The 24825-nt window shown below is 41.3% G+C and overlaps 1 protein-coding gene across 1 annotated transcript in view; it reads left to right on the forward strand.

Annotated features, from left to right (window-relative positions):
• Positions 1-24295, forward strand: part of chst8 (carbohydrate (N-acetylgalactosamine 4-0) sulfotransferase 8) — a 104240-nt gene extending 79945 nt beyond the window's left edge. The window contains exons 2-3 of the mRNA XM_088613452.1: positions 19530-19570; positions 21142-24295. Coding sequence (XP_088469578.1) covers positions 19530-19570; positions 21142-22254 — 1154 coding nt within the window. The 3' untranslated portion in view covers positions 22255-24295. The remainder of the gene's footprint in view (positions 1-19529; positions 19571-21141) is intronic.
• Positions 24296-24825: the final 530 nt, after the last annotated feature.

Below are 24825 nucleotides of genomic sequence, written 5' to 3' on the forward strand. Positions count from 1 at the left end.
CTATTACAGTTTTATACTTTTTATGACTTTCAAACTAATTTGTCCTGCACCAACATTTAGGTTCACAGAATTAATATTTGCATCTATATAGTTAAGACCAACTTCACCCACCACTGAAGTGCAGCTCAAACGCAGGTTGTAGCTATTATGCATGAGCTGCCTCACTACACAAGAGATGGGGTATACTGGAAGTGTGAATATTCCTTTACCAGTTAGGAGAAGTTTAGGTAGGCCAGAATGAGCAAGCCCAGGCTGGAATTCCATCAGGACACCAAAGTTAACACCCCAGCTCTCCCAAACACCATCATGGGATCCTTAATGACCAGAAAGTTCAGATCTTGCCTTAACATGAGATCCAACGGATGACACATCTACTATTCCCAGTACTGAAGGGTTGATTTGGAAAATCTTGTCCAGACAGAAAAGTGCAACCTAGTCCCGGTTCACCAACACACACTACAAATCCCTATTTTCCCAAGTGGTCATGTGAGAACGTCTGGGATCAAGGTGTAACCACATTACACTGCTGTCATCAGAAGGGTTTTTTTTTAAAAGAAAAATACTACAAACGTGCTTCGTCCACATTTGACCTCACATTTGACATTTGATTACTTAATAAATTCAATTTTAGAGATGCATCCCTTCTGAACTTAAAAGGTTTATTGCTGTTTCCCAGCATTCACCGATACATTTAAAACCCACACAGAAGCATTTCAGGTTTCACAATTCTGTTATTACTTTCCTCTTACTTCTTCAGTCTGTGCTCCAGTCTTTGTTATGACTAAGTCATTTCCAGGGCTGGAGCCACAGGAGGTGGTATATTCTGCCTGTCTTGGAGCTGTTAGTGAAGACTGAGCAGAAGCTGGGCTGAAGCATTAGAAAAACACAGGTTTACATTTCAAACTGTGTTCAGTGCAGTAAAGTCCCAGTAGGTATAGCAGAGACATTAGTTTTGCATGTTTCTGCACCCTTAGAATTATCTGTTTTGTGAGTCAGGCATTTATTCATTGTTAATACAGGCAATTTCTTCCCTTTGGAAACAGTAAGAGAGGTCTGATAGATACTGAAAGAACCTATGCATTTCACATCTTCAGCCTGGATTAATATACTCACTCCATTTTAAATTCTTATGTAAGTGTAACAGGTAATCCCGGGAGCAGAGAAGTGACCTCTTTTCAAATCTGTAATTTCCCTCAAGCTCAAAACAGGTGCAACGTTTCAGATTTTTCTCTGCAACTACACCTTTGTAATCTAAAAAAGTCTCTCTCGATCTCAGATGAATAAACTCAGCCCAGGAGGAGACAGGACCTTAGCAAAGGCAGCTAACTGAAGATTCAGTTATTGTTCCCCATCTTGACACTTGCAAATTCCAAAACTTTTAAACTGGAAAAGCAGGGGTAATACTCTAAAGAAATACAAGGGAGATACACAGTCTGAATGTCAAAATGAGAACATAAGGCAAAACAGAAAATGTCAAAGGAGTAGGTAATTAAATGTTTGCACCTACTACTGTACATGACAGGAGTATTAGGAACAAACTACAAGAGACTGAAGCTAGTGCATTAGCATGCGATTATTATGTAATTGGAATCAATGAAACGATGCTAACAGATAATGATGGTTCCGAATACCTCTCAGTATGCCGGATAAACAGGAAAGGAGAAATTACAGAGTTTCACATCAAAAGCTGCATTTATGCACTGGAGCACATTAGGGGATCTAGTCCAGATGCATTGAGGGTCTCAGAAACAATGTGTACCAGACTTTAAAAAAAACAATTTGAATACATAATTCAAAAGACACATTGTTGTTGGTGTGTGTGTGCTAAAAGACCATCAAATTTAGTCCTTTGTGTAAAGAAGTGCCTCCTTTTCTCTGTTTTCGATGCTCTTCTCCTGGGTTTCTGCATTTGGGAAACTAGAGAAACTAGACGAGCAGAGTCCGGAGCACAAGTTTATAATTTCAGGAAAGCAGAGTGAAGGAACGGGAATTTACAAGAAGTAGCAAATACATCCTGGGGTAGATAGATATTGAATCCAGACCGAACAGCAACAATGTAAAGATCTTCTGCCTGAAGCACAGAACTAACTCACCTTACAAGTAAAGAAAGCAAAGCTAGGCACTGGGTTAAATATTTTAATAAACAATTAAGACTTTTTTCTGAAAAACTTGAAATCCTTGCCAGGATAGGCTCTGCAACCCTGAACTGAAAGTTAGAATGTACTGTAGTGATCAACTATGGTCACAATGATACAAAAAAGATACTGTGGCTATTTAGTCTAAAGAGAAGACTACAAGGGAACTGCATACAAAATGGCACATTAATCTAGTGTATGTCTTCCGGATCTAAAATGAAACACAATCCAGAACTGGACATCGAACAAGAGATACTTCATTTCAAGAAATGGCTGGAAGGGATCAATTAGCTCCTAGCAAGGAAAATAGCTATTTGGACTGCACGCCCTCCTCTTGCTTGTAATATTTTCATGTACTAATGATCTTAAAAGCCTACGGTGTGTACTACTGTGTATTATCCCTTATCCCTTTATCAACCCCTTTAAACTCAAGAAAACCCAGAATATCAGTCTCCTGTTTTAACTTGAATCGTGTCTGTGTCTGGACAACACGGTTTAACTTGAATTCAGAACAACAGCCTTTTATTGATTCAGTAAAACAAATCAATCAAATTTACCAGAACAACAAAGGCATGTATTGTTGGCACAGAAGCATTCATGTTTGAATAAAAATAAAAAATGATTAAATCCTTCATAACAGTTCTGCTGCAGTGGGCAATGGTCAGTGTGGGTCGCAGAGGGTGAGCTCATGGTGACACATGCTGGAGATGAATAGTTAAAGCATGTTGAAGGAAATCAATTGTTTTAAATAATTTGTGAACATGTTAAAATTTTGGATAAATCAAAAGTGCTGTGAAATGCTTTAAGCACTCCAAAGGCTTGCTTCATGTTAACAAAAGTATGAGAAATGTTGTCTATGATAGCCATTTAAATTGTTTAAAAAAAGATAAATCATCTTTCATAAACTTGATGGCCTTTCACTGATTAATAGGTCTTGGGAAAGGAAAGACCTCCCGAAACAGACACATGGCTAAGTGCTTACAGATCAAAAAATCTCACCTAATCTGTTGAAAAGCATCTCTTTTGTCTGTGTGTGTTAAAGGGTACAGTTGTTGGTTAAGTTTATCTTCTGCATTAGGAAAACAAGCCTATCACAGTGTGAGGAACAGCAGTATAGACATGGCATTGCTGAAAAACATTTCCAACTCAAAAGATGACTACAGTATATATAGGAACAAGTAATAGGTTTATTCCATGCTGAAAAAAAGAAGAAAGAAAACACAACGTTTCGGCCGTGGAGCCTTCTTCAGGTGTGCACACACTACAGTATATATAAACAGTATACACCAGAACCAGGATGTCAAGCCAAGGAAATTTACTTCTGAAAATTGAAAGAGAACAGCTGTACTGTATTTGCATTTGCCACAGTACAATATATTTAAAATTCACACAGTATTGCGATTATCTCGGATAAAGCTGTAATGGCACACAGCTTGTTCTAGCAAACTGCATGTAACATGCAGGACTCAGGTTAGAATAAAGGCTCAACCACAGAAGCTGTTCATTCAGAGCAGGCTGCAGCCATAAACCAAAGATGCCTGGACTGAGCTCTGGCCCCAGCAGCTACATATAACTGGCAGAGGGTGAAGACAAGATTCAGGTAGTATGCCCGTGGTTTGCTATGCAAGAGACAGTCATGTGACTTGCAACTCTTCCCAAGGGCTTCTAGAATATCACGTTCAAATGCAATAAACAGAAATTGAAGAAGAAAATGCCTGCAACCAACAATGAACAAAAATTATAATTGTTCACCAAAGCACTGTTTGCGTGTAAGGTGGGGGAGGGGGCTGGCTGATTAGAATTCAGACTTTTGTCCCTCTAATCCTTTTGTCATGTGGACAGCAAGCAGTGTTACGAAAGGTTATTTTTTATTGATGAAAACATAATGAATATTTGAAGGCATTTGAGCTCAGCTTGAAAGAAACAGCAAGCATTTGTGTAGTGCCATTTGTCTTGCTCTACAATGTGCCCCTTGCATTGCATTTAAAAAGCCCTTTCGTGGGAATTTGATGAGACTTTTCAGAATGAAATGGCAGACAGGAGATTCTCGTCCCCCATACAGGCAAAGAAATGTCATGTATACCCAAGAGCTCTGGCTCCTTGTTTCAGAGAGTCAGCAGACCTGGATAAGGACTGCAGCACAGAAAAATAAACCCTAACATCTTGATCATTTCTGAAGGGCAATAGAGAGCCCACAGTGATGCCATGGTGATCGCTGGAGAATTCGCAGCTGGTTTGGCATCAAGTATCAGATATAGTCTTGAGTAGGTGGTGTGCCAGTCGCCCCTTTCCTGTGTGACCACTGCAGGGCTCAGGGCCTCTGATCATATCCTGCTGAATCACAGCATCGGCAACACTTCAAATAGTCCTTCTAGCATTATCAACATAGAAGTGACCTTTTCTGGGGTTGGAGGAAATAAATAATGAACAGGCGCAGTCCAGGAAATGCATTGAAAGCTGAAAGGCCATATTGGCGAGGAGAAGCTCTTTGTGTTTCCTTTTGTCATAGTTGCTTTGTAGCTCCAGGCTTCGGGACGCGCTTTAATTTTGATATCACCCTTTCAAGCGCGCAAAACAAAAAGAGAAGAAGAAAAACAATTTGTATTTATTACTGAAAGGAAAAGAGAACGGATTCCAAAATTCCAAAAGGGAGAGTGCATTCAATCAGCTGGAGAAGGAAATGTGAGCAAGAAGAAAAGTGGAAAATGCAAAATCAAGAGGTATGGCCTACACACAGAACTCGATCAAAAGTACATTTGCAAACCAAAATATCAGGCCTACACTATAACACTACCACCACTTGACAAATGAAAAGATTCTTGTTGGCAGACAAGGTGGGTGGCTTGAGAGGGACCTGTTTGACTTTTCCTGCCATAAAATGGCTCAGATCTCAATCATATTGAAAACTGGACTTATCAGCAAACGGGCAATTCTATCCGCATACAGCACTGGAATGAAAAACACGTCACCTTCTGTTCAGACTGGTCCTACCACTGAAGAAGACCCAACTGCTGTATCTTGACCCTATTATAATATCTTATTTACCTGTACATGTGCACATATCACTCCTTTCAAGATGTAAAAAAAGTTAAGTAACGCACACACATATATTTGTGACTTCACTATATTTTTAATGATATAAAGAGAATTAAACCAAATGCATCACAAATAATTGTAATATTTGCAAAGTTATCAGGAAAAAGACAACTTTTTTGTAGCACGTACACTGAAATTGTATTGATCAGACATAGGTAAATTATGGTGATTAATATGTCATCAGGCTACTCGTGTGTGCACCCAGTTTTAGAAGCAAAAAAAGCTGTTGGTATGTGACCCGTGTGACCCAATGCTTTGCACCAGGTTGCAGATGCTGTCTTGGGGGATTCGGTCTCATTCCTCTCACAGAGGGCAGACAGGCATAAACCTATCCACCGGTCTCTGAGCCCTAGATGCCACAGACGTTCAATGGGCTCAAATCTGGCAAATGTGGCAACACCGCATAACTGTCATCTTTGCGTCATGAAAGAAGTGTTGAACATCATGACGAGCCCACAGGAAGGCCAGAAGGACGAGTCCCAGGACTAGATCAATGCAGTGCTCTGCAGTAAGGCCGCCATCAATCACAACTTACACTGCTATACTGACTAGACATGCCTGCCCAGAATATCACATTGGACCTCATCCCACCAGGCTTAATAATTTAATGCTAAGGCAGCAGTCATTATCACCCAAATGATACTGTCAGTCATGGATGATCAATCAAAAATGACACCAAAAACATAAAACCAGTATCCAAATCCATTTTCTTTATTTTTCTAAAAACATTCATGCATAGAGTGAAACATTTCCTTTCATAATCAACGTATTTACTTACTTCCATCCAATGGAAACTTTTAAAGCAAATCAAACACTGGACATATCAAGTTATAACTATAATTTTCCCTCTCATCAAACAGCGCTCTGACCCCAAGCTTCTCTCTCCCTGTCTGTGTGTCTCATGAAGAGCAAGCTGGGGTATGCCAAAAGACAAATTTCTAATGCAAGAAATTGTATATGGCTAATAAAGTGATCTTATCTTATTCTTAATTTGCCATCTCCACAGTGCAGAATTAGTAAACACGTTGAAGTGCATATAGCAGAGCTCGCACATTTTACTGCTTTCTAGTTTTCACTTTCCTCTATGTTTTGTAAAAAATAATTTACCATTGATCAACTTTAAAAAATACAAAAAACCAAGTTATAAGTAAGGATACCTCTGTGACCACGATTTATTAAAACACAGAATGGATTTCTTCCCTCCAGAATTAGTGCCAAGGATCAATGTCAGTTTCTACAGTCATCTGCAAAGAGGGTTAATTAGCAAAGCTAGACGTCCTCTTTATCTTCAACATCAATAGAATTATCAGTTTTACTGTAACAAGAGGATTACATACCAACCAGCCCTGAGTATATATTTCAGGTTAACAGATGTGAGAAACAGTAATTAGCTTATGTTCATTCTTGGTGTATTTTTCTTGGGCCACATGTTTCCTGACTTACATTACTACTAACATGGTTAGATCTTAATAAAGCTAGACCAGTGTATGTATTCAATTTGAAAGGGTGATAGGATCATACACAGAAAACAACTGAGGTCTTGTGTACAGCCAAACACATCCTTGAAGCAGAACAGGCAAATTAAGCCCTAACAAATTAGCTTTTCTTGGAAAATAAGACTTTCCTTTGAACTTCAGTTTAAAGGAAACTGACAGACGTTTCCTATCTGTGCCTGGCTTCTGCAAGAGTTTCTGTTTCTTCATAAGAAACAATTCCTTATCTTGGAAGATTTTGTTTTCTTTTAAAGTAGCACTTATTGCAAATATCACACAGATTCAATCATAAATATGAGAGACATTGTTCATATTAAAAACCATCCCCCTTCTTTGAATTTTGATGAGAGACAGGAAAAAACAATGCACTGCTTATTTTAATGTTGGGATTACAAAATATTGGCATATTAAAGTCTAAGAATATCTCGGGGGCATTCTAAAGAATAATAATAATGAGATTTAACACTGTCTTTCCAGAGTTACTACCTGAAGGCACAATACAGTGTATTAACCTAAATTTAATCTGGGGGAACTCATCAGCTAATCAAGAAAAAATAAGAGTCGTTACAGATTATCCTGAAAGGAAAAGAATTGTTACAGATATTATTATACAAAAGATGATGTGGAATAGAATTAATCAGATTAAAAAAGCAGACAGAAAACAAAAACAGAAAAAATAGCATTTTTCTGTCTTTTGTCATCATGGAAGCAACCATCTACAATAAAAAAAACAACTGTCACACTTAATACAGGCAGTATATTCTCAGCTTTTATATACCAAGTCTCAGCTTGACGTTAATTTCATAAGCTTTTCTAAAAGTAATTGATAGATGTTTTGGGTCAATAAATACACAAGAGCTCAATAAATGAGAATTGTAAATAAAAAACTCCTCTCCTTTGACTCATGCGGTTAAATAACATTTTACATACAGAGAATTCCAGAAACCGTTCTTGCAGGAGGTGCAGAGACATTTTACTGACAAGACCTAAACACATTGTGCTGGTTAACATTTGTCAACAACAGGAGGTCTATTGTCAAAGTCATAGTAGTGTGTGGGGCTGCTGCAGTCAGCCTAATGGCTTGAAGGGGTTGTTTTCTTGATAAAAGAAAGGTAGAATGGCTCTTCCTAGGAAGACTAAATGCCTATCATATGTGACATCATTGTAGGCAGTTTTGTGATATGAACCAATATCTTTACTGAAAACTCAATCCCAACAAAGACTGGTTGGATTCCAGCCCTCTTTACCTAAAAGGCTTGAAATACAGTATGTGCGAATTAATTACAAGCTTTTGGCATAATTTTACATGGGTGATAAAATGGTTAGATTTTTTTGAAAGTCAAGCCTGCTGGAACAAAAAAGATAGAAGAGGACCAGTATGCCTTAATTCATCAGAGAACAGTGCCTTTGTATGATCAGACGCCTCAGCTGGACTCACCGACAGCAGAACCTTTATTCTTAAATTATCCTTTATTGCGGTGAATCAGGGTTTTGTGAAGACCACCCTGGTGGACATCAGCGAAACTGGCACATACTGTAAGCACAGAATATTCCACTAATTGTGATTGCAGCAGACCAGCAGATAGGTCCATTTGCGACAGACTACAATGGATGCCCTTCTCATCAGGTTTGTGCCCCATTCAACAATTCTGGGATGAGCTCTGTAGCATTTTTATCAAGGATAGAAGACTTGTATGAATCTACAACCTGGTGTTAAGCAGATGTACAGCTACAAAGCTTCAAACAGTGTATTGGGAGCAATGCATGCCACCAACAGTGGCCACACGCTGTATTAGCCTGTGACTTTCACGGTAGGCACTAGGTTCATCAGTTGTTGATTGCAAATATTAATCAACATAATGAATTTACTTTTGTCAGGTCTATTCTATAAGATATCAATACAGCTGCTACAGAAATGGTAGCCATTTTCCACCTGATAACTTTGTGAATCAGTTGCAGTTCCAACGGATATGTTTTTTTGATGCTCAGTAGAAAATGCATGCCTCATTGTGGATTCATTTTAAGTAAAGGCGTTATCAATTTCCTTGTTGTCAGGTTGTCCTCTTGGCTGCTGTGTTATTAATCTGAATCATCTGTCTCTGTGTGGTGGGCAGCCAGTGACAGGTGAGGTTAGGACAGGGATGCTTAGAATATTTAAAATCCTGAAAGGTAAACTGGTTTGACTTAGGAAAGTGAGACACTAAGAAAGTTGCGGGGAAAAAAAAAACTAGAAAGAGGACTGCAGTTAGGAACGCGGCAGTAACAAGATCTGAATAGAATTGGGACTGGTCCCTTGAGTGCTCGGTTTACAAAATAGCATCTTGAGTAGCTGTGTGGAAAATTTTGTACCTGAATAAATACATAATCTACTGCTGTCCCAGTGTTGCATGAGTAGTCAGGGGCTCCATTCTGGGTAGCAGCTTGGAGGCTTAATTGCTGACATATACAGTGTTATTGCAAGTGTTAATACTGCAGAGGGAGAGAGGCAGCTGGAGCAGGTCAGCATTCTGCCGCATTGACCCCTCTGCGAGTGAGACGTCTGGCAGATGGGCAGTGATACTGTTTGCGCTGCTCAGAGATGCAGTGTGAGTGAAACAGCACCGAAGGTGGAGAGCAGTTCGTGTGCCTAAAATCCCTCTCTAGATTTGGGGCAGACGGTTGGGAAACAGCTTTACAGAAACATTTTTAAAAGTTCTGTGAGTTTACAGTATATTTGAGGGTGGGAAATGTACACGCGTACATTTTCAGTAACCCATTTTCTTTTCTCTAACCTTTAGATGGGAAAGAAAAAAGGCTGAGGTGTATGTAAAGACTTTTGATTTAACAAAACAAATGAGTTGTTTGCCCATTTATAGAATCAAATAATGTTCTCTATTAAACCTGACTAAGAGTTATATTTGAAAATGAGTGTAAAAGCACGGGCAAAGTGAAAGAAATAATTGCTGATAAAAGCCATGAAGCAGAAGGTGGATGACTGTTTTTAGTTTAATAAGAAAATACCTTTTCCTGGCTCTCATAATGGTGTAAGAAAAGCCTCACCCAAATCACATCCTCAAAAAAATAACTATAAAACTTTAAGGTTCCAAAATCGAATATGTCAGGTTATGTTAAATGTTTTATGAATTGCTTTAAATTTGGGAACAAAAAAGTGTGCTAGTGACGCTGCCATTTGTAAAATGCTGTAAGATGTCAGACTAACTGACATTTAGAGAAAATAAGGGAGCTGCTGGTGGAGATTATCAAGGGAAAAGTGTCTCAGTGGAGGAAGGTGACCATCTAAAGATAGGCATGAGGGATAGTCTGTCAATTTCTTTATAGATGACAAGAGCTAAATATTAATGGAATCTACTAAATGCCTTTATTACACTTGTTACAACTGTGCTATTTCACTTGCAGAGATATATTGCTGGCCTGATGTGGTTATGAATAAATGACATGCTTCACTGTATGTGAACAATAATGTTGTTCTACCTGCCATTCATGGGCTGGAAGCATATTTAGATCTAAATTCTGGATTTCCTGCATGCAGCCAACAAATCACCCTCAGCCTTTGTATCCATCCAACACGGAGAAAGTAAATGTAATTCGAAGCAGCAAACAGATCTTGGAGGTGTACTTTTTCTTGCTTCTTGCAGTGCACTCCACACAAAGGGCTGTAGTGCCAACCAAAAGACAGATGGTTCTTACCATTAATGTTGAGTCTCACTCCTGCCTGCGGTCAGAGCTGAGTGCTGCTGTCGTGCAGTTTACTGAGGATCCCCCAGTAACTTCATGCTTACCAACCCTAGCAATGTTCACATTTGCTTCTGGGATTTATGAGTGTCCACCCAATTTCAGGCCCATGCAGAGCAGAGTTTGTAGCTTGTGTTTTACATCTCACCGCTGACATGGCTTGGCCAATCATATCATGTAAACCCCACTGAAAGGCTGTGGGATATCTTTGCCCAGTAATCACTAACACATCACGGCGATCCCACTGTTGGACTCGCTCAGCCATATGCCTTGCCAGGAATGTGCTACAGGCCTGCTGGCCAGGATAGCGGATGTCATCCATGATGAGTAAGCCAGCATGCCACTACCCTGCATTAGGCAAACGTCAACAAACCAAACGATGAATCCCGTTCATGTTTTAGGGGCATAGAGATAGGAAAAGAGAAACAGCTGTCTCTTCCTAAAATCGGTTTGCTTGGATTTTACATGTTTATTTAAGAATAAGTATAGCTTGTATATCTGCTGGATAAGAAATGTGATTTTATGCCTTTAAAAAAGTTAACAGTCTGTTCAGACGTGCAAGTATATAGAATGATAATACATGGTGAGATATAGTAGTACATTGTATGGTGTTATTTAACAGAAGTTGAGGAGGAGGTCAAATTCTAATTCTGCATTTACACTCTCCTACATATAAATACTCCCTGGCTGCCCACAACTCTCGGCACATCTTTTCTAACTGCCCTCCCTCCACCCTTGCAGCTACAGTACCTCCCTGGTTCATTACTCAAAAGTGTGGAGGGCAGGACAGCCAAGGGCAATAATTAGAATTTAAAGATGGGACGGTATACAGTATGTCCTGTGAAGACAGAACGCATGTAACATCCTTTTCCTGACCAACACATGTAAAACAAAGACACTAATGATAGATTTATCACGTGCAGATGCAAAAGTCTGTATTTGTTTACTTAAGATTTTCTATAAAAAAATCAAGCCAGGTGCAGCTGATACACTGTTCTTAATGTCCAAAACTCACACACTTTTCCCAACGCATATGCCTAAAAAGAGTGTCTCTTTTGTAGCTCGGTATATATTCACTGCTAATTGGTTACAATTGTAACTGTAGCTCACTTGCCTGTGGTTTATAATGCTTTCAAAATGCCTGGTTAAGTCTGTAGTGCAGTGTTCTACTGTCGGCCTTCTGAAAATGAAATTATCCTCTGGGAGATTCAGCGCAAAACATAAAGCAGCACCTGTGACAAGGTTTCAGACTGTAGTAGTGTCCGTACGCCACAGCGACCTGAAAGCTCCTTTTCTCTCAGAAAACAGTGATGAAAAAAGCATCTCAGACCTGTCATCAGATTGAAGAGCCCTGAATATGTGTTAGGTGAGAATGATCGGAATCAGATTTAGAAAAAAGCTGGGACACATACTATACTGTACATTAATAGCAATAGCGAGCTCTTAGGCCAAGTGAAAACAGATGAGCCACCACGAACAAGACAGTTGGGCTGAAGGGCCAGGAGGAACTATTTGTCTGCTGTAATCCATGGAGTGCACATTTAAAATGTAATCCCGAAAGTAGTTACATTAAGATTAGATTCTTATCCCTCTCAAATATAGTTCACAATAAAACATTTTTATACCTGCCATACAGCTGTTTCCTGAGAGGGAGAATGTGTACTGATGTAAACCTGTGGATACTGTGCATTCTTTAAAAACGATTTGCTTTTACTAATGTTCTCTCACAGAAATATTAAAAGAAGGAGACCGTCCCCGCGGAGCTCTTTTCTTCAGGGCACACAACAGCAGCTAATGTATACAGTACATGTGCCATTAACATTGCAAATTTAAGGGGCTGAATATTTTCACCAGCATGTCCCCTGGGAGCGGCAATTCCATTTATTAAGAATACCTGAATATTCGTAATGTTCTTAATTCTTGCTCTTTCACTCTGTTCTTAAAAGAATCTCTTTGAACACTTTGGTTTAGGAATCGCTGATGGCAGTTTATAAACGCAGTGCAAGTTGTTAGCACTCTCTTATTACACAAAGTATATATGAACTTATTTTGTTAACAAACAGGCACTGTAATCTTCAGCAGCCCCCAGACTCTGGACACTGTGTCAATGCTCTGTTCATACAGTACATCATAAAGAGTTTATAAATGGAGTCTGTAACCCCAAATTTAAAGGAGTGCCAGGTTTCCATATGTGTGTGTGGAAGAGGGGCTGTCTGTCAAGGAAACTGAGGCTCCTGTTTTCTTGCACCCTCGGGTTTTCAGCAATTACTCCCTATTTGATGGAGCACCTTCACCAGCCCTTTACACCATCCGCTCTGGGCAAGACTGATAAGTTCTCCTGTTAAGCCCCTGTCATTTAGGAGGTTTACCTTTGATGTGATTCTGATCTGATACCCCTGTGCAATTTTCCCATCACCAAGAGTATGGAACAACCAGAGTACGTAATATATATTCCAGTACCATTTGAGCCTGGAAATGTTTTGATTAGAACATACCTCTACACACAGAACCTAAAATGATATACAGTATATTCAGATACATACATAGGCATGAGAAATACACATACTCTACTCTTAAATACACATATTGTGATACTCTGTGTTGAATTCAGAAGATCATTAAAAAAGGAAAGGATGCTCCAATTTATCATCTTACTAAACTCACTCTGAAATGTCCACATTGCTTCCTTTAAAGTATATATTCATTAAAGTGAACTTTTATATTGCCAATAGATTAATTAGCTCTAGCACAGTTAAGGATCCTCTGACATATTTTGGTTTTATCTGATTTTTGTTCTTTTTCGAGCCCTTTATCTCAGAATTCCCCGCTGCGTGCATCTGCTCTTTTATTTCAGTACTGGGCTGAGAGATAAATTTTATCTAACAATTTAAACCAGCTGAGTATCTAAATGTCTTGAACTAGGTATGGTTGAGTGTTAAGCATCTGAGGACTTCACCACAATCGCACAAGGCAGGCTGAGGCCTAGAAACAGGATTACAGACGCATCAGCTAATCTTCCCACTTATCGGTTTAAGGTCGTATTTCAAAACAGAACAGGCTGTCAGACAAAATTAAGCTTGTCCATATCACTTTATAGATGTCCTTATTATCTATTACTACCGCCGAAATCATAATCATTAGGCATGATAAGGATTTCAAGACCTAGTGTTTTAACTAAGAGTGAATTTCGGTTTACATTTAAGAGATTAAGAACAAATTCACAAACAAGAGAAAGTCGTGCAGCCCATCCAGCCTGTCAGACTGTAACTAAGTGATCCAAGGATCTCAACCAGACAGTTCTGTAAAAAAGCCGGGGTACCAGCTATGACAGTTCGACTGGGTAGCTTGCTCTAGAAGTTAGCTGGTCTTCTTGTTAAGCATCATAGTGGAAGCCAGGACCACCTGTGAGTTAAGTTACTACTCACACTTTTGCAACACCTAATCCCAGATCCAACAAGCTGACACAAAGATTTGCAGTTGCTTGCCTTGTGCATGTATGTTTTTCTGATAAATACACAATCTGCCCAAATCATATTTACCATCTCCTGCAGCTCATTCCCCCAGCGCCCTGAATACAATGTGATTTGACAAAAGGCCAGATGTCTCATTTGTGTAATTAACCTACTTTTTCCTTAACCAGGCATCCGCTGAAATTCATAATATGCATTTCATTAGTGCCAGATAACCTCCTGAAATTAGAGTAATTCCTTTGTGTAGGAACTAGCACATAAATATTATTCCAATTACCACATGTCCACACGGAATCCTGTCAAATCATTGATGTGCATTGGGGATAAACACTTCTTTCACACCTTGTTGGTGTGTTATTAGACCAGGGGGAGGAAAACTCCCCAAAATAAAAGAACAAAGCCAGAATGCAGAGATCTGAAGACGACGTGAAATGACAGTTTTAGAGTTAGTCTGCAGCGATCAAATGGAATAAAACGGTTTGGGTGTCGTTCGTTGGCCTTTGCTTCATTAACCAAGCATTTTGCGTTTTACTTTTCCTTTCTCTGCTATACCTGTTTTACAGTTATTTTTTGAATTCAAAGTAAAAGGTGAAACTTCTAGTTTAATGGAGTTGACCGCAATGCAGTCTCAGAAAGACAGTTGCCCCAGTGTGAAACTATGTACACATACTATTGGAAAAACTATTTTCATACAATACTTTTTTTCCTTGGTTTTGATTGGTTGCTCTGCATAAATGAAAAATTTCTAAAGGAAACCAAGACTCCAAGAGATGCTAAGAAGCAAGAGAAAGATTGAATGACCTGTAACAGGCAATTTATTCCTGCTGACAGTAGAGAGAAGCTCTCCAACTTTCCACATCCACAGGCAGCGCTCTTCTTGTAAATAACTGGAGCTGCAACTTCTCACTTCGTCCCTGTGTCTGGCACGCCTCCTGCTAAATTCATCAAAGTAGGTTCCAAGGTTTTGGCACGTAATCGATCTAGATGACACCCCTGTGTAGGTCAATGTCAAGGTACAATACAACTGGAGAATCGTCATTCCTGACACTAGCTATGATTCAGGATTGCTCCTTAATCCTTTCCACCTTGCACAGTCCTTGAGAGGCAATCTATAACTAATAGAGGCTTGAAGATATTGAAACTGCAGGCAAATGCTTCAAATTCTGTCTTCAAGGGCTGATCAAAAAAGAAAACTGTTTCTTAGTTTTCTGCAGCTTTGGATGAGAAGATCAGTTACCACAAGCTCAATGAACTGCTGATGAACTGCCAGACAGACAATGAGACACTTTTGTTTGTACTTCACAGATTAATGGTTCTGTAAGTGTAATATTTGCTCACTTGCCCTGACTTCATACACAACAATAAATCTTCAGATGCTATTTTTTTTAAATAAAGGAGAACTCCATGTTCTGCTTGCTAAAACAGATGAATCTGGACAACGATGAATACTGACAGCTCCAAGTTAAGTTCCTGTCCTCTGGGCAAACTGAAGAGGGACTGTTGGAGAGGGTTTAGGAAGCTGTAATAGTCATGTTTGCAAGCCAAGAGGTAAATGAAGCAGCTGAAGGAAACTGAAACCACCAGGGGTCAGTCCTGATACAGACAGTTAGGAGGCTGCTGGGCCAAACAGATTTTTCTGCCTTCTCAGATTTCTGGTGTGAAAACAGCAGTAGTTTGGAGCACAGGACAAGTTCTCAGCAAGATCCTTCGTTCCCTTCTGGTGTCCCAACTGATACGAGGAGCGAAGCCAAAGAACAACACTTTTTCATCAGCTCACGTCTGCTTTAGGATTCTGTTTTTTTCTTACCTTCTGTCTTTCAATATGCAATACACCCCGGTCTCTCCGCCCCCTTCAGTCATCAATGAGGGAATAGTCCCTAAAATGCTGCAGTGTGCTTTCCATAGGTCAAGAGCACTCCTGCATTCTAATTAGGGATGTGCCAATTAGAGCCTTCTGTACGGCACATTTTAGCTGCGATAATTCACTTAACCCATAGATCGCAACTGACAGGTACATTTGTTTACAGATGCCCACTTTGAAAGCCTGCCAGCCCTCCTACTTCGTATGATATCACTGCTTTTCTCCTGCCAATCCTCATTCTTAACAGTGTGCCGTTTCTATGGAAATCATTAAAGAAAACAAGGAAGTCAACAATTTTTTTACTTTTTCTAACTTAACAACCTTCTATAAAATTGATAAGCTTCCGTTAAAACCAGCGTCCCGAGTGTATCTGTGATGTCAGCTGTGAAATGTATCTTAGTCGACCCTTTCATCTTGCTTTGTCTGCAGGAAGTTTTGTGCTCAAGTGTTGAGTAAAGATGTCCACAGGCCAACCAACGAAAAAAGCAACGGTGTGGTGGAGTAATTAGGGTTCTGGACTCTAGACCAGTGAGTTGCAGGTTCAAATCCTAGATGGCACGTGACTATTGATCCCTTGAGCAAGGTACTTCAGACAAGCTGTTCCCATAAAGGCCCTGCTATATAAATAATAAATGATAAATTCATTTCAGTAGACATACCTGGCAGAATAAAAAAATAGTACTAAGGCAGAACTCTCTTGCACACATTTTTGTATACAAAAAAAGGTGTTCAAGATTGACTAAGAATGCTTGGAGGCCAGAAGGCCCCAGGTTCAAGTCCTGGTTTTGATAAAGGCCTCCCTGTGAACTACTTCCCTAACCCTGACTCTTATAAGCTGAAGCCCTGTTTAAATTTCCTGGAGTAATACTCATTGATGCATTTGTGCAAACTAGTTTCTTCATGTTGCTTTACGTAAAAGTGTTTCCCAAGTGTCAGATAATGACATGGTTACTAATGGCTTCTTCCCAGGTAGCTTCTTGAATGTTACAGGTTTATCTAAACATCATTCAAAACTGGCTTATGGTAAGCAAGCAAATTACCCTTTTCATGAACTGCATTTCAAGGACAGTGAGCTATAGAAATGGGTTTTACACTGGTTTATGCAATGAAGTTCTATCAATCCCACTTGAATATAGAACCTTGGATAGCAAAACAAAAGACTGAAAAAATAGAGTTTTGAAGCTCAGCGAGTATGGTCCACTGCCTTAAAGGCAAATTTTCCCACAGACACACAGAAAAACAGCCTTGATGGAAAACCCTGGAGGTTCTCTCTTTGTAGCTCAGAGGAATAATGTGAAATACGAAAAACTAATCGAATCTCCCACACAAAGGTGTGCCGCATGAAGAAGTCAATTATTGTTCACGTCCTCATGTTATTTTATTTTTAGATGATTAAACATACACCAAAAGAGTGTGTTGTTCTTATTGGCTAGAATCATATAGTCAACCTACAGTATGCCAAGTGTGGCAGGAGTAATACCACTTACATAAAGTGGAATACAAAATATCAGTTTTCTTTCATATGCTGAATTATTTTGCATAACAAAATTAACAAGAAAAAACAGCCTAATTTTGCCTCGAATAGCAGATAAAAATATCCACATTAGGAGAGTATGAAACCACAGGCTGTGTTTTAACATCTTTTACATAGAAAACCTTTTAGCTTACTAGCAACTAAATAAGCTAGATGGTTCCCTCATTTGTAACGCTTCTTACACTATTGCGATGTTATGAGTTGTCCTAAATTAATAATCTGTGCACCTCTTAATGTGGCGTCTCAAGAGGTCTTCTACCGGAATACATTTTTACGAGGGGGTTGGTCAAAGATCTCATTCATTTGTACAGCTAGATCTGGAAAATATAAAGATACAGTTTCATGACAGTGTTTTCAGGAAATGAAATCTCGTTAAAATGCAATGGGAAGAGGAGACTCAGTATGGCACTCACATCTTTACTGCAGGACCACTTAGTCATCCAGGCTGATCCAAGCTTATAGGATCTGATAAAGGAAGAATGCAAAATTCATTTCCTTAGAGCTCTGAATGGAGGCGTGAAGCCTCTCAACAGCAAAGGTATCTGCTCAAAACCCTTTTGACCCAGACATTATGAGCCTGAACTTTGGTCACATCACGAGACCAGGAATGGGGCGATGTCATCAACAAGTCACAGAGCTCCTCCAGTTGGGATTCACTCACCTGAAAGGCACTGTGGAGCTTGCACCATTTAAAAAGACGAAAGGCTCTACCACGTGGGTCAGTAAGAAATGCGCGATTCCTCCGATGAACACCTGGTGGTGCGAAGCAATTCTGGAAGGAATGAACGGCTTAGATTTTTCAATCAACAGCTCAGTGGGGTTCCTGGATCTAATAAGATTAAATGAGGTTAAAGTCTCCATTAGAATGCAGGGACTAAATGACTTTGGCTTAATTCTATCAGATTTTATCATATGAAAGGAGTGGATGAACCCGAGAGTTTGAACTAGTGTATTCTGTTATTATTTCAGGGCAGCAAATGAAATATGTTAATGAATCCCTCTTGGTATCAGTTTGGAAACTGTGCTACTGGGAAATTGTTTTGACCATTTCTCTTTTGCCTAATTAGTTTGTATTTCATTCATAAATAAAGGGGCAAAATTGGTTTTGCCAGTGTACAAATAACCTGTGTTACATTGTAAGGGACTAAAATGACACCCCTACAGTCCTTAGAATATCTTACATATAAAATCCATGTGTTAGTCTGGAAAATACAGCCTTAGGCTAGACCCCTCTCTGTCTTAAGCAAAAACCATGCTAGCAGGAGATGGCCACTTCCAATACACATAAAGGTCACACTGTAGTAATGCATTAAACTGAATCACATTACTAAATTGTTTTGCCTTCTAAATCTGGCATTTATACACTGAAAATGTCAAGGCTTAAGTATGACAGCGAGCAGAGATTTCATTAGTTAAGCAGAGCTGCACCCTGCCTTTGCAGACTTTTTAAGGGTTTTATCACATATAGGCTCAAACAGGATGTGACAGGCCAGTCGGACTGAGGTGCTTCACATTTCTAATCACTCGGAAGTCAGAGCTGTCCGACTGATTAGAAATTACCGGGACTCTGAGCCGGGGTAAAGTCAGCGTTCACTACCTCCGACAGCCTGGAAACAGAAATAGACACGTTTGGCCTTTTTAGTTTTCCTCTTCAACCTGCAGATCACTTTAGAACAGCATTTTCTACCCCATCGTAGGATGTTGGAGGCTCCTGTATCGCTGCCTGGCTTGGAGAGCCTTCATTCTACAGTAGTGCATAATTACCTAAATAATGCTTAAAAACAGGCTAGGCTGTCCCCCCAGCCTTGTTTATCAGCACATTACCATACAGGTTTTATTTCCGAATGGGTTTTTCAAAGAGTAGAAATGAAGTAAAACATCTGCTTTCAATACAGGCAATCAAGCCTAGAAAAACAAACACTTCAAGGACAAGACAAGATGTGTTGATGAGAACAGAGACATAATGAAGAAGTAGAACAAGAAGGATGTATCTGGATAATTATACTGTATAATGCGTACAAATGTGCACACTTTTAGGAATATTATACAGCTATTATCCCATACAGCATGCTTATATATAGTACTACAGTGGATAGGAATCTGTGTCCTTTGCTGCAGTTATCTTTGATTTCAAAGGTTTTTCATTTACATAAGAAGATATGCTGCATATTTACTCATGATGTATCCTTTGTGTCTTTTTCCTCGAAGGCTCAAGGTTCAGTGTTCAGATGAGACAGATGACAACAAAGGTTAGTCCAATATCTTGCTGTTGAAGAGTCTGAAACTCAGAAAATATCTTTGCTGATTGATGTGTCTGAAAGTCCATTTGAAAACCAACCGTCCTAAATGCAGAGACTGCAAAAAAAAAAATAACCTCAAGAAATGCAACTAGTAATAATGAGTGAAAGTTTAATTTTGGACAAACTCTTTTGATTTTTTTTTCACTCCTTGGCACCGTAAATAAAAAAGATTTTATTTTTAATTAAAAGCAGCATGGTGGCACAGCGGTAAGCACTGCTACAGTACCTTACAGCACTTGGGCCCTGGGTTCAATTCCTGGCGTGCTATCTGTATTCAGATGGGTTTCCTCCAGGTTTACTCACACAATCCAAAAAGCTAATAGGTAAAGAGGCTCCTGTAGCAGGTGGAGCTGGCTTGAGTGTGTGTGTGCCTGTGTGTGCCCTGCGATGGCATCTCTTCTCAAGTGTATCCCACCCTGTGCCCAAATGCATCTGGGGATAGGCTCCAGCACACTGTGACTGTGATAATCATAGTAATTGCTTACACTTATATAGCGCTTTTCTGGACACTCCACTCAAAGCACTTTCCAGGTAATGGGGACTCCCCTCCACCACCACCAGTGTGCAGCCCCACCTGGATGATGCGACGGCAGCCGTAGTGCGCCAGAACGCTCCCCACACACCAGCTCTCAGTGGGGAGGAGAGCAGAGTAATGTAGCCAATTCATAGAGGGGGATTATTAGGAGGCCATGATTGGTAAGGGCCAATGGGAAATTTGGCCAGGACACCGGGGTTACACCCCTACTCTTTTCGAGAAACACCCTGGGATTTTTAATGACCACAGAGAGTCAGGACCTCGGTTTTACGTCTCATACGAAGGACGGCGCCTGTTTACAGTATAGTGTCCCCAACACACAGGCTGCAGGGTGAGCACCCCTGCTGGCCCAACTAACACCTCTTCCAACGGCAACCTTAGTTTTCCCAGGAGTGTCTCATCCAGGTACTGACCAGGCTCACACCTGCTGAGCTCCAGTGGGTTTCCAGTTGTGAGTCGCAGAGTGATATGGCTGATGGTGATGATGAAGTCATTTTAATTAAAAAATAAAGAAAGCTCTCCCAGAAATTGCCTTAAACAAAAAAGGGTGTGTGATGAACATAGAGAAGAAATAAAACTAATGGTGATGCAATTTCCATTTCTGTCAAAGTATTTCACTGCTGAAGACAGAAGTTTATGGTGCATTGTTACCAGCCCGACAAAAGCCACTGAAAACAAACAAGAAGTTTCATTACAGGTTGAATAGCAACAGAGAACGAGATCAGTTAACTGAAACCGTAGGGAGAGGGCGCCGCCGTGTGGTTGATTCCAGCATTGCAAATATCAAATGTCCCTTCAGCTGTGTTCTGATCCTGCATCAGGGTATTATGATCAAATCAAATGATACTAGGTAAAAATAAATACATTTTATATATGACTCATGAGTCCTCAGACATAAGTACAGAAATATTAGGCTACCCACAATTCTGTCTAAATTGCGGTGACTTTGCTGGTGTTTAACTGTTTCCTTCCTGGCTCTGTTCAGGACCTGTGCACTTACAGCAGGGAGGCGGGGAGGGCCGAGCTGAGTCCGGAGGAACTGTCCCGACCCGTCTCCCCGATGCAGCTCCCAGCCTTCGAAACCAAGACGCCGCCCGCGGCCTTCGGCTCCCGCGAGAGCGAAGGCGACGGCCCCGGCGGCCAGCCCGCCGCGCGAGTCACAAAGCGGCGCCGCAAGCTGCTGATCAAGAGCGCCCCCCTCGGCCCGGCGGCCAACGCCTCGGCCCCCGGCGCGCCCCCCCCGCGGGCCGACCCGGCCGAGTGGCGCAGGCTGTCCCTGATCCAGGAGGGCAGGAAGCGGCTGATGAAGGACGTCTGCGCCAAGTACAAAAGCAGCAGCAAGAGGACCGTGACGCCGTACCACGTGTCGAGGATCTTCGTGGAGGACAAGCACAAGCTCCTGTACTGCGAGGTGCCGAAGGCGGGCTGCTCCAACTGGAAACGAGTGCTGCTGGTGCTGGAGGGCTTCGCCCCCTCCACCCAGGAGATCCAGCACAACACGGTCCACTACGGCAACCACCTCAAGAGGCTGGACAGCTTCAACTACAGCGGCATCTCCCACAGGCTGGAGACCTACACCAAAGTGCTCTTCGTCCGGGAGCCCTTCGAGAGGCTGGTGTCGGCCTTCCGGGACAAGTTCGAGCACCCCAACAGCTACTACCACCCCGTCTTCGGGAGGCCCATCATCTCCAAATACCGTGTCAACGCCTCCCGGGCCGCCCTCCGGACGGGCGCCGGCGTGACCTTCAAGGAGTTCATGCAGTACCTGCTGGACGTGCACAAGCCCGTGGGCATGGACATCCACTGGGAGCACGTCAACCGGCTCTGCAGCCCCTGCCTGGTGGACTACGACTTCATCGGCAGGTTCGAGTCCATGGAGGAGGACGCCAACTTCCTCCTGCACCTCACCGGAGCCCCGCGCAACCTGACCTTCCCCAGCTTCAAGGACAGGCACTCGCACGAGGAGAGGACCTCCGCCCGCCTCACGCAGCAGTACTTCGCTCAGCTCACGCCTTCCGAGAGGCAGAGGGCGTACGACTTTTACTACATGGACTATCTCATGTTCAACTACTCGAAGCCCTTTCAGGACCTGTACTGACGCGGGCCGCGCGCCGCGCGCCTTCCTGCACACCCTGCCGCCTGGAGGTCTCAGAGGCAGCTTCTACCTTGTTTGGAGCCTTAAATTCGAACCTTAACCCGTCGCCTCTCTGATTTAACAGCAAGAGCTGCCATGTTAGTGTCTTCGCTGTCCGTTCGGTATCATTAAGCTACATATTCAGAACTCCGCTAAAAAAAAAGTTTTCTTCTGCTTTCACACTCTATCTTCCAGAAGATATTATTTGCGATACACACATATGGTAAACCATAGTTATTTAAACAGCATCAGTGTAAACATTAGAGTTTTTTTAAATAACCGATTGAATACTTACTCAATCCAGGGGATTATAAATCATGGGAGACTGAGCAGTGAGGGGTGCAGCCTTTTGCACACAGGTCTCAAGTAGAGGTCATCAGCTGTTTTTTTTTTTTGTTTTTTGGGGGGAGGGTTCGAAATCTAAACATCTTACATCTGGACAGAGCTAGGAAACATGTTAGCAGCTCAGCTCGTTCCCGGCTCCAGGATTCCAGGAGTGCCCCCGGCACACCAAACCGGACTACATCATCCTCCCTAAACAACACGGGCTGGCCCTTGTGTTGTCATTTCAGAGCCGACTCTTAGGAAACATGTTTATCAACACGGCACCAAACGTGTTCTCAGAGCTCTGGGTACAACACTCCCTACTGGAAACTTTAAAAAAAAAAAGACAAATTCATATATATATATATTTTTATATGTATTTATACAATCAGTGTAGCACAATCCCATTATTCCTTGACGTTTGTGACTCTAACAGTGAAATACGGTGCAATTTATTCTGTCCTTTTGGGTTTTCAGGTGAACTCTGACCACAAACCCACCCATAGAGTGTTAATGTACTGCAGTATTGGATAAAACCAAGCTATTTTTAAGTCATGGTTATGTCAAATAGTTATACTACTCAATTAACTGTGGGGAACTATTAACCACTAGGATGAGAATGAAAGGGCAGTTTTTTCCCTACATATTAGCAAGCTAACTATGTTTCACACAGGAAATAAGGTAATATGAGAACTACACAGTTTTCAGCATTTTGATGGCTTGTCTGCAATTTTCACTTAAAGTACAGAAGCAAATTATCCTATGTATTTTAAAAGGCTGATGGTTTATATTGAGAAAATGAATGCCTGTGTCATTTTGACCATTAAATTGTCATCACTATAACATGGGTTTATAAAGGCACAGTATATCCAGTTTCAAAACAGTAAGGGAGATATTTAATTTGCAGCAGGTGAGCAGATCCGGTCCAGACCTTAAGCGAACCAGCAAGGTTTGAACCAATTCTGCATCAAAAGAACTAAATTCCAGCATTTTCAAATGCAGCCAATAGCAATGTGCCCCTATCACAAAAAACTAAAAATGATCTACCTAACCCGATGCAATGATGGGACTGAAACAGTAAAATAACTGAAAGAGACTCGCGTGCTGCTCCTCCCCTGAGGGCCTCCTGCCCAGACATCACTTGCACTTCAGCCATCTTCTATCTCACACCTAAAACAAATACTACAGAGATTATATAGAATAACCTGGCTATTAATATATTATTCTTTACATAAGATAACAGAGAAAAAGATTCCTTATCATAAATATTATATAGAAAAAGATTATTTTAATGGAGATTCGTTTTGTGTAGTGGACTGACTTCAAAGTTTCCTTTCTTTTGCATCTTTTGTTAGTTTCTGTGCTGATTGTGTTGCGATTAAGAGGTGTAAAATGGATGTGACTTTAATTTCGCCTGTAAAGAGAAGTACAGGATGGTCTGACTGGTGCCAGTGTGGTGTGCAGGTAAATGTGGACATACAAAAATGTATCCAGTAAACAAGTGAATGTAAGATCCTTTTTATTGTCTGTGCACAAGTGTACATCTAAAACTCCACTCTTTGCCTTATTTTACACCAACAATTATCAGGTGTATCAGGGAGACATTCAACAGTAGGTTGACATCTCTGCTACAACTATAATGTCTACAAATAAATGTTTCCAATTGTCTTTAACTTTTTCACACGGTCGTTTCGCTTGTTCTTCTTCACACGAATGACCAGACACGTTGAGGTGGGGATCCCCCAGTCATAGTACTCTGGGGATACAATCCAAACGTGTGCCCCCGGTGCTCTCTTAATCATCGGTAGCTTTCAACCCGTGAAGAATGGCTCGACTGGCCCCAAAAAACCTTAAGCGCACTGAGCAAGGTTTTAATCAATTCCCACCTTTTCCTCTTGGCCAGAAACTGGCCACGTGTAATTGAGAGACGTGTAAGGCTCCTGTGTGGATTAGCTCGCTCAGATCGCAAGGTCACCCCACCATGTGCCGCACACAGCAAGAGCTCAAGCCTCAGCTGTAGAAAGCAGAGCCGCACAATTGGAGGCACAGCACTGAGGTGTGTCAGTTTGCCAGAGTGTCCCCCAGATGTCGCCAGTCCCGTGACTCACCAGGGACGCGCCGGCTGGCGGGGCCATCGGCCAGACCACGCGCAACTCCCCCTGCCCCTGGCGCGGCTCCACTCGGGTCACTGGCAGCGCCACTGGCTGGACA

The sequence above is a fragment of the Lepisosteus platostomus genome, chromosome 20 (assembly GCF_059453375.1).
Source record: "Lepisosteus platostomus isolate fLepPlt1 chromosome 20, fLepPlt1.hap1, whole genome shotgun sequence".
NCBI lineage: Eukaryota > Metazoa > Chordata > Actinopteri > Semionotiformes > Lepisosteidae > Lepisosteus > Lepisosteus platostomus.